General features: G+C 50.9%; 1 protein-coding gene across 1 annotated transcript in view; it reads left to right on the top strand.

Annotated features, from left to right (window-relative positions):
• The window catches only part of INTS3 (integrator complex subunit 3), a 140,239-nt gene that overhangs the window by 118,380 nt on the left and 7,783 nt on the right, over nucleotides 1-14,076 (top strand). Inside the window, exons 23-26 of the mRNA XM_054995062.1 lie at nucleotides 3,355-3,430; nucleotides 4,850-4,963; nucleotides 5,923-5,971; nucleotides 12,629-12,796. Coding sequence (XP_054851037.1) covers nucleotides 3,355-3,430; nucleotides 4,850-4,963; nucleotides 5,923-5,971; nucleotides 12,629-12,796 — 407 coding nt within the window. The remainder of the gene's footprint in view (nucleotides 1-3,354; nucleotides 3,431-4,849; nucleotides 4,964-5,922; nucleotides 5,972-12,628; nucleotides 12,797-14,076) is intronic.

Here is a 14,076-nt window from a genome sequence, read left to right as displayed (position 1 = left end):
CGACAACATAGAACTACCCAGTAGGGTCATACTTAAAGCAACAGGCAGTACGTAAGACAATATAGCGGTAATGTCTATGGTCTCTAACACATCTCCTGGAGACCACCTCCCTACAATACAGCCCTGTTGTTGTTGTTGTTTGTTGTTTGTTGTTGTTGTTGTTGTATGGGAAAAGAAGGAACATATCCTTCAGATACCCCAGTCTCAAGCCATGTAGGGCCTTAAAGGCCAAAACCAACGCCTTGAATTGTGCTTAGGAGCACGTAGGTAGCCAGTCTAACTGCTGTGATATTAGAGTCGTATGCTTTTGATAGCTGGCCCCAACCAACAGTCTAGCCACAACATTCTGCACCAGCTGTGGCTTCCGAATGCTCTTCAAAGGGAAATGTTTATAAATGTTTTAATAAATTAGTAGTCTGCGCCATGCAGCAGAATGATAAGGCAATGGGGTAGTAAAGTTCTGAAACGCATCACGTACCACTTCAGTCTGCAAGCTGGGGGTGTCTCGGGTTTTTTAAAAACGTTCCTCTGCTTAACGCTCACCCTGCAGGTAGAAGAACAGCACAGGAAAGAGAGGTTCTCCCTGACGGAGCCTTTTATGTGAGAGACAGCGAGGTCCGATAGTTAAAACGTTAGCCTAGGGCTGAGAAGAGCCAGGTTCAAATCCCCACTCCACCACTGAAGCTAGTACACACTGTCTGCTGGATCTGCCCCACAGGGTTGTTGTGAAGGGAAAAATGGAAGTGGTGAGAGCCTTATATGCCACCTGGAGCTCCTTGGAGGAAATACGGCATCCAAATGTGAGCCAGAGATGGGGGGCGGGTGTTCAGAATTGGCACCCTTCATCACAGTTTGCTCTCCCGCCTCATTCTGTCGCTCACGTAGATCAGGGCATAGAGATTAATTACCCAAACACAGATAGTATAGCTTTTTTTATTAATTAAGAGTTTTATATCATTAAAAAACAAACATACAATTTCATACTAATAAAACAAACAACAACTAGTCTACAAACAAGGATAACAAAACATACATAATACCAAAAAAAAAAACAACTATCTAAACGAAAAGGTTTCCAGTTTTCTCCAAAACAAATATTCATTTCATGGCAAAGTTACACTTTCTCTAGATAATGATTAGAAGCTCTCTTTTTTCTAACGTCAAAATACCTTAGTCCATAAATCCACAAATCATTATTATCCATGAAATAGATAATAAAATAAGATAGTAGCTTTTGGATGGGGTAGATAGGCAATCAGTTGCCCAAGCAAGCGTTCTCCCACTTCCCGAGCCCCTGGGCAGACGTTCCTACAGGGACAGCCATGCCAGTCAGCTAACAGCAGAAGATTTACAGAATCACAGAGTTGGAAGGGGCCCTACAGATGTTCTAGTCAAACCCCCTGGCCAGTGCAGGATGAGCCTAAAGCATCCCTGACAAATATTTGTCCAGCCTCTTCTTGAAAACTGCCAGTGAGGGGGAGCTCACCACCTCCCTTGGCAGCTGATTCCACCTTGGAACTACTCTGACTGTGAAAAAGTTTTTCCTAATATCCAGCCGCTACCTTTCTGCATGTAGTTTAAGCCCGTTGCTTCGGGTCCTACCCTCTGCTGCCAACTGGAACAGCCCCTTGCCCAGTTAGCACACTTCTTGTGGCTTAGGCTGGCACGCGCCATGGCCTTGAGCATACACTGGAAAAAGCAGGTTCTGGCTGGCCGGTGCTGATGTCCCCACAGATGCCGTACTCTTCAGAAGCCTCCTGAGTTGTTTTGGACAGATGGCCTTCCTTTTTAATTTGGCAGAGATGGGCTGAGAATGCCCACCGGGCACACCTTGTTCTGACACATGGCCTCGGCTGGCTGAGAAGCTGAGCTTATTTATTTATTCAGAATTTTTCAGTTCACCCTCAGACCCACCAGTATATCCATCCTCAACACTCAGCACTCAGGTTGCACTAAAGCAACACGCCACGGGCCAAATGTCTTTCCTTTCTCAGCCAACATCACCTCCCCATTGGAAGAAGTTCCCACCCCCAGGGTATCACTGCCACTTGGGGCTCTGGCCCCTTTTTTAGTTTAGAAGCAATGAAGCGTGGAGCGGCGCTCTGGGCAAAGCCTCCCGAGACTCGAGAACAGCATGCCGTGCCAATGCTAATAGGTTGCTATGGCATCACCGTGGAGTAACCCAAAAATAGCCGAAGTGGAGAGGCAGGGAGGTGGGGGCATGGCGGGTGAAATGTTTGCCAGCCCAGCCCAGCCCTCTGCAGAGAATGCTCCTGAGCCCCAGGGCATGTCTGCAGGCTGATTATTCTCCTGATAAGCCCCTCGCCCGCCCTCCCCCATATCCCTACTGGCTCCGGCAATAAAGTTTTGCCGTCTACGCTCTGTGTTTTTCCCATGTGGGTCTGGGCTGAACTTGATCTTAGACTGGTTTACTTTGGCAGGGTGGTCAACAAGATAGTATCGAGCCTGGGAAACGTTGAATGACCCCCGCGCCCTCCCCCGATCTCTTCTGGGCTCCTGCGACACCCCGGATGTTCCCGGCTCAAATCCCTTTGCGTTTCCTCTGCCCTTCCTGTACTACCCAATTAATCCCTTCCTTTAATTCTTTTCTGGCTGCATTCAGGTTCAGGGACCCTCCAGCGCCCTTAACCGTTTTCTGATGGCAGCAGAGACTGTGGCAAAGCACAGAGGCCTCGCCGGACCTGGGGCCCATTCTGTGCGGAGTCTGCTAGGCAATTATTGCCGCCTGCACGGCCACGTGTCAGTGTGAACGCAGCCCGCTTTCCAGTGTGGTCCTAGTCCACCCTAAAACAGCCTGAGCACAGAGAAGAAACTGCTCTTCTGCCCACCTGATAGCCCCCCACCCAGGTGTCTACAAGAGATCTGCAGACATAGCAGCAGATCTGTTCATCCATCGGTCTAACGCATTTTTAGCGTGCTGTTCCTCCAAGGATCTCAGAGCTGCATATAAAGGAAGCGAGAGAGGTTCATGCCTTATGATTACAGGGAGCCTCTACCAGGGCAGCCAACCTCTGAAGCCCAGTGCTAGGAAGCAACGTCGGAGGAAGGTCTCGGCTTCTGTGCCCTGTTGGTTGGCCCTCCTGGGTGACTGGTTGACTGCTGCGTAAAACACGATGCACGAATAGCCTGACAGTTCTCACAGGGTTGTTTTTAGGGTAGATCCTTCTTTATGCGCTCTGGAATAAGGGCGAAAACGATGTAACGCGAGCACAGGCGGCCCCCTAAAAGTGTCCGAAGGCAAACTCTTTCCCGGCCTTCCGTGCCTTCTGGTTCTGCCCGTCCATCCCTTGCTCTCTTCTGCCCCCAACCCCCTCTTGCTCCCTTTCCCCACAGCTTCAGGAGCTCGTGTGCCACGTGATGATGGGCAACCTGGTCATGTTCCGGAAGGACTCGGTCCTGAACATTCTGAGTGAGTCGAGCACTGCAGGCAGGCAGGGCCCCTCCGGCAGCTGTCCTTTCCAGGGCGGTGGCCAGGAAGAGCCTTTGGGGGGGGGGGAAGGGTCACAAGGCCGCCACCCACAGTCTCTGTTTGCTGGCTGCCAGTGTGGAGAAAGAGGCACCAAGGGGGCGTGTGGCAGCCTACAGCAGCCGGGGAGTGTTCTGTCCTGTAAGGAGCATGCCTAGTTGCGGGGCGCGGGGGGTAGTATTGAGAAGCTGGTGTCCCTTGCAATAGTCAGTGGCTCCAGAATGCAGCAACAGACCACAAAGCTTTTCCATGCAGACGTTTCCCAGGTTCAGCTCCCTGCTCTCTCCAAGTAAAAGGATTTCCAGTACGATGACCAGGGAGATCTTTGCCTTCAGACGTTAAAGAGCCTAGGCTAGATAGAACAGCAGGCTGTAGAGCAGACCCTTGCTGCTGGCGGAGGAATCCGTTCCCAGGATCACCACGAATGTCAAAATCCATGGATGCTTGAGAGGCAGAGTTCTTCTACCTCCCGAAAGGTTTTTTTTAATCCCACAATAAATGATGGTAACATTTACAGCAGTGGCTGGAGATCAACTCACAGGCTGTGAATAAGTAAAACTACAAGAAATGCATTTAAGAACAGTGAGCCTCTTCTGTGCAAGTTGTTTTGGCAGAGCTAAGTAAGTGCACGTCTCTCTGACCACACAACAGCCTAGGAACCCTGTGGCCGCTGAGACGATCCCAGCAGCCTCTCCCCCGTCTGTCAAGTACGCGAGTTAAAGCAGCCACGGCTGATCCTTCTCTGCGATGGCCCCTGCCCTGCTGTGTCTTATGGACCCCTCTTCCTGAGAGGGTCTGGATTGCTTCTGCTCTTACAGCTCTCTGGAGGGAGACCCAAGATAGATATACTTAAAAGGGTATAAGAGCGTGACAAACACCGGCCGTTTTTTGTCTGTTCTGGCTTCTCATTTTCAGAGGTGCTTTTTGCCTGTTTAACTCTGTTATTACTCAGTTTGGGTCCCAGTACTGAGGAGACTGAGAGGAGTTGGCCACGTTAGTCTGTAGTCGCAAAATAGTAAAGAGTCCAGTAGCACCTTTAAGGCTAACCCACTTTATTGTAGCACAAGCTTTCGAGAACCACAGCTCTCTTTGACAGTATTGTCAACTCTGACAGGCAGTGGGTTTTCAGAGTCTCAGGCAGTTCTGCATGCCATGGATCATTCAGCTGGAGACGGCAGGGAGTGAACCTGGGATCTTATGCTTGCAAAGACCGGGCCCTGGCTCTGAGCCACCATCGTTCCAGATGCAACTGAGCTGCACGCTGTTTAGGATACCATACTTGGGACGGTCAGAGGGGTGGTGAATTTTTGAAGCGGTCGGCAACGCGTGTCTGACCCCTGGCCTCCTTTTGCCCTCCTCCAGTTCAGAGCTTGGATTGGGAGACGTTTGAACAGTACTGCACGTGGCAGCTCTTCCTGGCGCATAACATCCCGCTAGAGACCATCATTCCCATCCTTCAGCATCTCAAGTACAAAGGTGAGATCCAGCTGGGGCTGGGCACCGAACACCTGGGGCTGGGCTTGCCCTTTGTCTGCTTCAGGCAGGCAACCTTCCTCCAGTTGGTTCAGCAAGAGAAACTCGGGGGGGGGCAGAAATGGAGTTTCACGATGTGGTGATGTCACTTGCAGGTGAAAACGTGGATGTGATGTCAGGCAATGCTCTGGAATTTTGAGAGCGTCACCTGACAAGCCGACATCACATCCAAGTTTTCACCCGGAAGTGACTTTGAGATGTCATACCATGTCATTTCCACCACTTGCTCCACCATCAAACCCCCTGGGGTGCTAGTTAACAGTCTGTTAACCCTTCCTGGTGCAGATGGGGGCAGAGAGGGGACTGAACTTGCCACGTCATTATTAGGTTGGATTGGCTGAGCCAAGGCAGACAGGTCCCTTCTCCCTCCCCCAGGATAGCCTGTCAGGGAAACAGGTATGATATGCTCCCCCAGGATAGCCTATCAGGGAAACGGGTTTACTGGCTCAGTTCTCACTGGGACAGTAAACCTGTTTCAGGACTGTGCCGCTTCATACTGCAGGCAGGGCTCATGTGATGGAAGCCCCCCTCCAATTCAAAAACATCCTTCAGATCCTGAACTTCAGAATCTCAAAGTTCAAAAGCAAAAGCCAGCAGAGGCTCTACACAGAAATTTCAGTTTAGAAAGTTAGCATGTCATGGAAAATTCCAGCTTTCTTCCTGACGAGCTAACTTTCTGAGCACAGGGAGGTTCAGTATGTATTGTTGATGAGCTTCCATCACGTGAACCCCCAACCCACAGTCCGAAATGGGTACAGCCCAGATACAGGTTGACCCCCTCAGAGAGTCCAGGGCCTGTCTCCACTTCCCTGCCTGTGGAATGGAAAAACAGCCTCCCGCTACTCTGTGTGGTGTTGGTTAGCACACCAGCCGAGGTTCACAACCCTCATTTTCTTTTGCAGAACACCCCGAGGCGCTTTCCTGCCTGTTGCTGCAGCTGAGACGCGAAAAGTATGTAACTGAACTGATTTTCCAGTTATCTGAAGTGCTGCACCAGCAGGGCGGCTTATTTCAGGGTCATGAAAAGTCTGTAGAGAAAGCTGTTAGCATCCTCAAGACCGCTGGGGAAGAAAAGGGGGAAGCTGTTCATGAGTCTGTAGACGTTACGTGCCTAATGTAGACTCTATATATTTGGAAGTCACAATGAAGCACGTATAGCATGTCCCGCGTGCAAGTTTCCACACTGAAAACTTCGTCACTTTAAAAAATTGTGATGATGATCAAGTTTCTATCCCTTAAAGATGCAAAATGAGGCTTGAAAATATGCGGTAAAATCTTGGGAACCGTGGGATGTGGCAGGGAGGGCTTCCAGGGGTCCAGGAGGTGGTTGCTTAGCTCGCTCTACGTTCCCATAAGAAGCAGAAGAAAAAGTTCTTTTCAAAAGCAATCAAATCACGTTTGCCTTATTTATTCACAGGGCAGAATTTGGCTCTTTTGACTGAGCACCCATCTGTCCTATCATAAATAGCTTTGCTTCTTGGGGAGAGGGGGAGGATCTTTTTTTCTAAAGAGAGTGCAGGATCTGTTCCCACATCAGCGCAACTAGGTTATCACCCCGATCCTTTGAAAAACTGGATGGGGCATCCAGTTTCTCAAAGGACTGGGGCGTTTATCCAGTTGCACTGATATGGGAATCGGTCAGGCTCTTAGAATCTCTGATCACATCACTGGAGGGGGACACACGTTCTGCGCACTCAGAGTCCCACAACAGTGTGCAAAGACTCTAATTGAGCCTGGTCCCTCCGGAACGGAGGGGAGACAGAATCGCGGCAAACAGCGCTTTAGTTTGTTAATCAGAGTTTTTCGAGAAGCCGGTGCCGGCAGATGGAACCTTTAATTTCTCCACTCCTGGCTGCTGTCTCATCACACTGCTCTGAGGAGCAGAACGTGGCGGCGGAGCGATAGCTCCCACGATAGAGAGCGCTCTTGGCTCTAATCAGTTTAGACTTGATAAGAAAACTTCCATCTGCTGCTTTCGTTGTGCTGTGAAAGCAGGGCCAAGAAGCAGAAATCGGTACGCGGAAGCACAGAGCGCTCCCCGGAAGCGAGTTTTAGGTGGGTAGCCATGTTGGTTTGCTGTAGAACAGCAGGACTGGAGTCCAGCAGCACCTTAGAGACCCACGAGGTTTTCAGGGTCTAAGCTTTCCTGACTCGGAGGCCTCTTTTTCAGGTACGAGCAGGAATGGAGATTCCTGAGCCTTTATATCCCAGCCAAAAGGTGGTTGGGGAGTTCCAAGGAAGGGCATCAGGTTGCAAAGATACTACGCAGTTTGATAAGCGGGAGGGATGTAGCGAAGGAAGATGTCACGATGTAAAAGTACCGTCTTATCAAGCTGGGTTGTACCTCTGCATCCTGATGCCCTTCCTTATAACACCCCACCCACCTTTCGGCTGGGATAGAAAGGCTCAGGGATCTCCATTCCTCCTCGTATCTGGAGAAGGGAGTTGTGACTCTTGAAAGCTTATACCCTGAAAATCTTACTGGTCTCTTGAGATGCCACTGGACTCAAATCCTTCTGGAAGACACAGAGACAAGAGACAGGCTTCATGGCCCAGCCTCATACTAGAAGTTTTAATCTTCTGTTCATTCCTGTCCAGTACAGCAGAAAATGTATTTCAGCTTCTCTCCCGATAACACGGCATCCCAATAGCCTTTTCCTAGGAAAGGCTTGGCAGGTGAGGTTGAAATGATGAAAACAGTATGAGGAAGAGCAAGATTGAAATGATGTCCACAGTATTGGGAACAGCAAGATTTGATTCCAGTAGCACCTTAAAGACCAACCAGATTTCCAGGGTATAAGCTTTCAGGAGTCAAGCTTCCCTTCATCAGATACAAGAAGGAATAGAGATATATTCCAGTCCCAGGGTGGGAGGGATGTTGCAAAGAAGGGAGTCAAGACGCAGAGGTGCAATCCAAAATGTAACCGGCCTGATTAAAGTCTGCTGGTGGCTCACCGCACGATGTGGTTGCCTAGTGACGTTTTTGAGAACATGGTTGGGCTTGGTAGCCCCCGGTGTGATCCAGCCAGAGTTTCATGCTCAGGCTCAGTAAAGACAGATGGGTTGGGCCTCAGTTGCGAAGAGAGAGTAACTTGGTTCAGATGTAGAAAAGAGCAAGAGTCCAGCAGCGCATGAAGCTGGCTTACGCTGAATCGGCCCCTTGGTCTATCCCAGTCAGTCTTGCCTACTCAGACTGGCAGCAGCTCTCCAGGATCTCCGGTCAAAGTCTTTCACATCACCTCCTTTCTAATCCTTTTAACTGGAGAGGCCGGGGCTTGAACCTGGGACCTTCTGCAGGCGAAGCAGATCATAGAATCATAGGGTAGGAAGGGATCTCCAGGGCCATCTAGTCCAGTCCCCCCCTGCACAATGCAGGAAATTCACAGCTGCCTCCCGCACCCCCAGTGACCCCTGCTCCGTGCCCAGAAGATGGCAAAAAACCCTCCAGGATTCCTGGCCAAACTGGCCTGGGAAAATTGCTTCCTGACCCCAAAGTGGGAATCAGCATTACCCTGGGTGTGTAAGAAGGGGCCACGAGAACTAAGCCCTGATGTTACCCTTCCTGCCCTCCCTCTCATCATCTGCCCAGGTTCACAGAATCAGCATTGCTGTCAGACGGCCATCTAGCCTCTGCTTAAAAACCTCTAAAGAAGGAGAGCCCACCACCTCCCGAGGAAGCCTGTTCCACTGACCACTCTAATTGTCAGGAAGTTCTTCCTAATGTTTAGCCGAAAACTCTTTTTGATTTAATTTCAACCCGTTGGTTTTGGTCTGACCTTCTGGGGCGGCAGAAAACTCCACGCCATTCTCTGTATGGCAGCCCTTCAAGTACTTGAAGATGGTTATCATATCACCTCTTCAGTCATCTCCTCTCCAGGCTAAACATACCGAACTCCTTCAGTCTTTCCTCATAGGACTTGGTCTCCAGACCCCTCCCCATCTTCGTCGCCCAGTTGCTCCACTCTGAGCCGCAGCCCTCCTGCTGCTCATTTCTCCGAGACTTCCACTCTTGAAGTCCCTCTTGAAGCTGTTTTTTTTCTCACTTTGATGAGGGTTTTTTTGCCCAAGTAACCGTAGGCCACCGGCAAGATACTCACCGATTCCCAAGCTGCTTCTGCGTTCGTTGTGCTACTTTTAACCATGTTAGAGGAGCCATCGGAGCCCAGCGGCTTCAATAAGCTCCAGTTTTGACATATGTGACAGGTTAGGAACAGGAATTTAAGCTGCCTTTCAGGCACTCTGCATTTCTGTCCGTCTGCCCCCTTTGCTTGTTGGCCTGGTCCCAGCAGGCTTCGTTCGATATAAGCACCCTCTAATCCCAAAAGAGTTACGTGGAGAGTCGGGGTGGGGGGAGGCTGTTGGCAAAAAGCTTTCGCTGGAGTGCCTGACGGGCAGCCGGGCCGAAGGGCAGAGTGCTCTCATTGCCCCCCACGACACCCTCGCCATTCTGAAATGTTAATTGCTGATCCAGCCAGCGGGGAAGGTGTTACCAGAATGCTGTATTGGCCAGAGCTGCCCCCATTGAAACGGCTTTCAATTTCCTGTGCAACCGGAGCAGCGGCAGTCACAGGAGAGGGAGGCTCGAGCTGAGCGGGGACAGGAGAGGCGGGTGGCGGCAAGGAGAGCACCAGAGTGCTCTCTCTGCCTTTTTGATGTTGTTGACGATATCGGCTGCGGATTCATTCTGCTGGTCGCCTTCTGCCTTTCTCTGCGTGGGATCTGGTGTGGGATCTCCTGAGAATTGAAGTTTGCTGCCTTCTCTTGGTCCGTTGCTAGCAGAACACGGCTGCCACTACGATAGAGTGACGTGTGCGTAGGGTGGGTGTGTACGTCGAGGCACACAAACGCACCTTGTGTTGTCGGTGGGAATGGTTGCTGCTGCCACCCCAACAATGTCCCACTTGTCTTCCCTCCCTCGGTATAGAAAAGAGCAAGCCTATAAGACTAACTATAAGACGCACCTATAAGACTAACAAAATTTGTGGAAGGGTCTGAGCTTTCGTCAGTCACAGCTCACTGTCTGAAGAAGCGAGCTGTGACTCACGGAAGCTCAGACCCTACCCCAAATTTTGTTAAGTCTTATAGGTGCGACGGGACTCTTGCTCTTTTCTGCTGTGACAAACAAACTAACACGGCTACCCTTCTTGATCTGTCTCCCTAGGTATGAATGGCAGCTATTAGCCTAAGGCCAAAGCAGACATGGGAGTTCCAAGGACAGGGCTCTTCCTGGTTTCTTGCCTTTACTCAGCAGCTGCATGGGGCCCCAATCCAACTTGAGCCCATGCGTGCTGTTTTGTGTAAAGAGAAACTCCTGTGCATTGCGTTCATGCAACTCCCACGTCCGGCTTGGCCTTCAGAAGGTGAAAGGGAAGCAGCTCTTACCTGCACAAGGCATCTCTCTAACTAATATGGCCCCAATCCAGTTTCTGGCCCCCTCAGAGGAGCTGGATTTAACCTTTAAATACAGCAACAGATCCTATCGTGAATCTCCTGCTTTGTTTGGCTCTTAAGAGCCAAGTCTGCTCATGTGTAGCCCCTTCCGGACTTTGGTCTCTTGGTCACCCTGAGAGCGTGCCAGGGCCTTGGGCCTCTTTAGTCTGGGCGAGAATGCGACGTGATGATTAATACTATGGTGGGAGTAGAAAGAAAGAATTCCCAGTCTTCCCCGAACAATATAAGAGTTTGGTATCGCCCAAGGAAACCAGTTTGTAGAAGGTTCGGGACAGACTAAAATAAGCATTTCTCTGCACAATCAGTGTGCAGAACTCACTGCCACCAGATATGAAGATGGCAATAGGCTGAGATGGCTTTAAAAAGTGTTGGATGCATTCATGATGGTCTAGCTCCAGCCGGTAGTCAGAACAACGGAGAATGTCTTTGCCTTCATCCCCTCCTTCTGGTCTTCCAGAGGCAGTTGCTAGGGACCGAGTGCTAGAGTCGAGGGCTCTTTGATCATCCAGTAAAGCAACCCTGCATGGCTTGCCGCGCCTCTCTCTTAGAAGTGGGTGGTCCCCCCTGTACCCCGTCAACTGTGCCTCGCTGCTGAGTTTACCCTGACCTTGAACTACAGGGAGGCTGTGACATCTCAGCCGGACCCTGTGGGCCGCCTGCAGTACCTCTCAAGAGAGCGCTTCCATATCTGTTCAGGAAAACCTGGCAGGAAGCAAACTAGCTCAGACCGAAGGGTGGATTTCTATTCGCAGCGGTTCCAAATCGCCCTGGGAGGGGGAAGGCCGGACTCCCGTGTCCAAGCGCGTCCCGCTGCTCCTGCTGTGCTGCTGCGAAGCTGCAAGGGGTTTCCAGCGGTGCGCTAATGGCAAAGCCTGCTGGGGGAAGCCGGGCCTCCAACTGAGGGGCCTTAATGCATGCAGAGCGGGGCGTTTAAGGCTTCCGCGTTTGGGGCCACACAGGAGCGCTTCCCTGGTTTGAGTCAACGATACTGCTGACGCCGCGAGGAGAGGTGGAGTCCGGCTGCAGCAGACTAGTAGTGAAGGAGGAGAACCGATCATAGAATCACAGAATCGCAGAGTTGGGAGGGGCCACGCAGACCATCTAGTCCAACCCCCTGCCCAATGCAGGATCAGCCTAAAGCATCTCTGACAAGGATTCATCCAGCCTCTTCCTGAAAACTGTCATCGAAGGGGAGCTCACCACCTCCCTAGGCAGCTGATTCCACTTTTAAACTACTCTGACCGTGAAAAAGTTCTTCCTAATATCCAGCCGGTACCTTTCTGCATGTAATTTAAGCCCATTGTTTTGGGTCCTACCCTCTGCTGCCAACTGGAACAGCTCCCTGCCCTCCTCCAAATGACAGCCTTTCAAATATTTAAAGAGAGCAATCATGTCCCCCCTCAATTTCCCCTTCTCCAAACTAAACATTCCCAAGGCCCTCAGCCTTTCCTCGTAGGGCTCAGTCTCTAGACCCCTGATCATCCTCGTCACTCTCCTCTGCACCCTCTCGATTTTGGTCACATCCTTTTTGTAGTGAGGCCTCCAGAACTGCACACAATACTCCAGGTGCGGCCTGACTAAGGCAGTATAGAGAGGGGCTATGACCTCCTGCCATTTCGACGCTATGGCCCCTTTGATACAACCCAGGATTGAATTAGCCTTTTTTGCCACCGCATCACACTGACTGCTCATATTTAGTTTACAGTCCACTCTTACCCCAAGATCCCTTTCCCATATGCTACTGCCCAGAAGTGTATCCCCCATCCAGTATTTGTGCTTCCCGATGAAATCTTAACCATTTCAATCAAGTTTGTAGGCTGTGTTCTGGAGAGGCAGTTGAGAAAGATGGAGGGAGGTTTATTTCTGAAAAGAAGTTTTGGGGGGCTCAGGCCTATGTGGCAGCCTGGCTATCTGCCCCGGGAAGCAAGACCCGCATTATAGTAACTGGCTGCTGCTGGTGAATATATATTTGCTCAATTTGTATTCTGGGGTATGTTTATTACGTCTTTTGGGTTCTGCAAGGGTGCAGTTAAAACTCTTTAAAAGCCCAGACTCGGCATCCTCTGGAGAAGATGGGGGAACCCTGGCCTGTCATTTCCAGCCCGCCCTTTCAAAGGAGAGGGGGGAAACCCACCCACCGTCTGCATTCCGCCACAGGCCCAGTGAAGAGATGGTGAAGATGGTGCTGAGCCGGCCATGCCACCCAGACGACCAGTTCACCACCAGCATCCTCCGGCATTGGTGCATCAAACACGACGACCTCTTGGCCGAACACATCAAGTCCCTCCTGATCAAGAACAACAGCCTGCCCCGGAAACGCCAAAGGTCGGTCTGTGTACGGGAATACGTGCGAAGATTTGGGGTGGGGTGGGGCGAAGAACAGGCGTGTCGCTTAGGTTGTTTAACCCAGGGCTTCCCAACCTTTTTGGTGTGGGGACCTACTAGTTGAAGTTTGACCCACCTAAAAAAACCAGCATGGACAAATCAAGAAAATTGGAAAAACCGCGGGGGACGGGTCAAGATTTTGTGAGAAAGCTGGCGGGATCCAGCCTACTGTTTGTTTACTTTCCAGTGTACCATATCTGCATCCATCCGTCCATCCTCCACAAAGCTTAAGGTTCTTGTGTCATTCCCTCATTTTATCTCCACGACAGCCCTGCAAGGAAGGGCTGGGCTAAAAGAGAGCAACCAGCCTCAAACCACCCAGGGCCCTTCATGACAGAGCAGGGCAGGGATTGTATGCAGCGCACCAATCTGTCGCATCTTTATCTGCCCTTCTTCCAAGGAGCGCATGGTTCTCCCTTCTGTGTTTATCCTCACAGCAACCCTGTGAGGTAGGACAGTCTTAAGTGACCACCAGAGCTCGTCCACGGAGCTCTATTTCCCAGTACAGTGTAGCAGTTAGAATGTCAGAGTAGTATCCGGGAGATCTGTGTTTGAATCTCCACATTCTGCCACAGAAGCTTGCTTGGTGACCTTGGGCCAGTCACATACTCTCAGTCTCACCTACCTTGCAGGGTTGTTATGAAGATAAAGCAGAGGGAAGAACAATGTAAGCCACTTTGGGGAGAAAGGTGGGAGTATAAAGGAAATAAATAACTGTGGAAATGTTATATGCTGTATCTCCAGAGGACCTTTGTGACAGTGGAGGAATTTGAACCCAGGGCTCCAGAGTCTTAATCCAGCACTGTGGATAACAGCGCAGCACACTGGCGCCAGCCCTCTCCGAAGCCCTTTTCCTTTGCTTTTTAAAGATTTCCCCAAATGCTGCCCTCACCATTCCGTCACTCTCATATGTGCTAGAAACTTGTTCGTTTTTTAATGAAGGCTGCAAGTCCCTCTCCCGCTTGCCTAGCATCTGGCAGAATGCAAAGCAATGGCAGCCCACCCTCCCAGCAGCCTTCAGCCCCTCCCCACAGGCAGACCGTGAGCTGCCTGTCCTGTCCGCGGGCATTTGCATTTCTTGTCCTCAGTTCATTCCGGCGGAGGAGACAGGGAAGGCGGCTGTTTGGTCACCAGCTCCTAATTGGGCTCCCTGCCTGCGCCCTCATCTGCATTGCAAAAGTCGGGGCAATTTATTGGGAGGTTTTCCCTGGGGCCAGAGC

Source organism: Eublepharis macularius, chromosome 1, assembly GCF_028583425.1.
Source record: "Eublepharis macularius isolate TG4126 chromosome 1, MPM_Emac_v1.0, whole genome shotgun sequence".
NCBI classification, from domain to species: domain Eukaryota; kingdom Metazoa; phylum Chordata; class Lepidosauria; order Squamata; family Eublepharidae; genus Eublepharis; species Eublepharis macularius.
The sequence above is the reverse complement of the archived record's forward strand: the minus strand, read 5'-3'. Positions and strand labels throughout refer to the sequence as shown.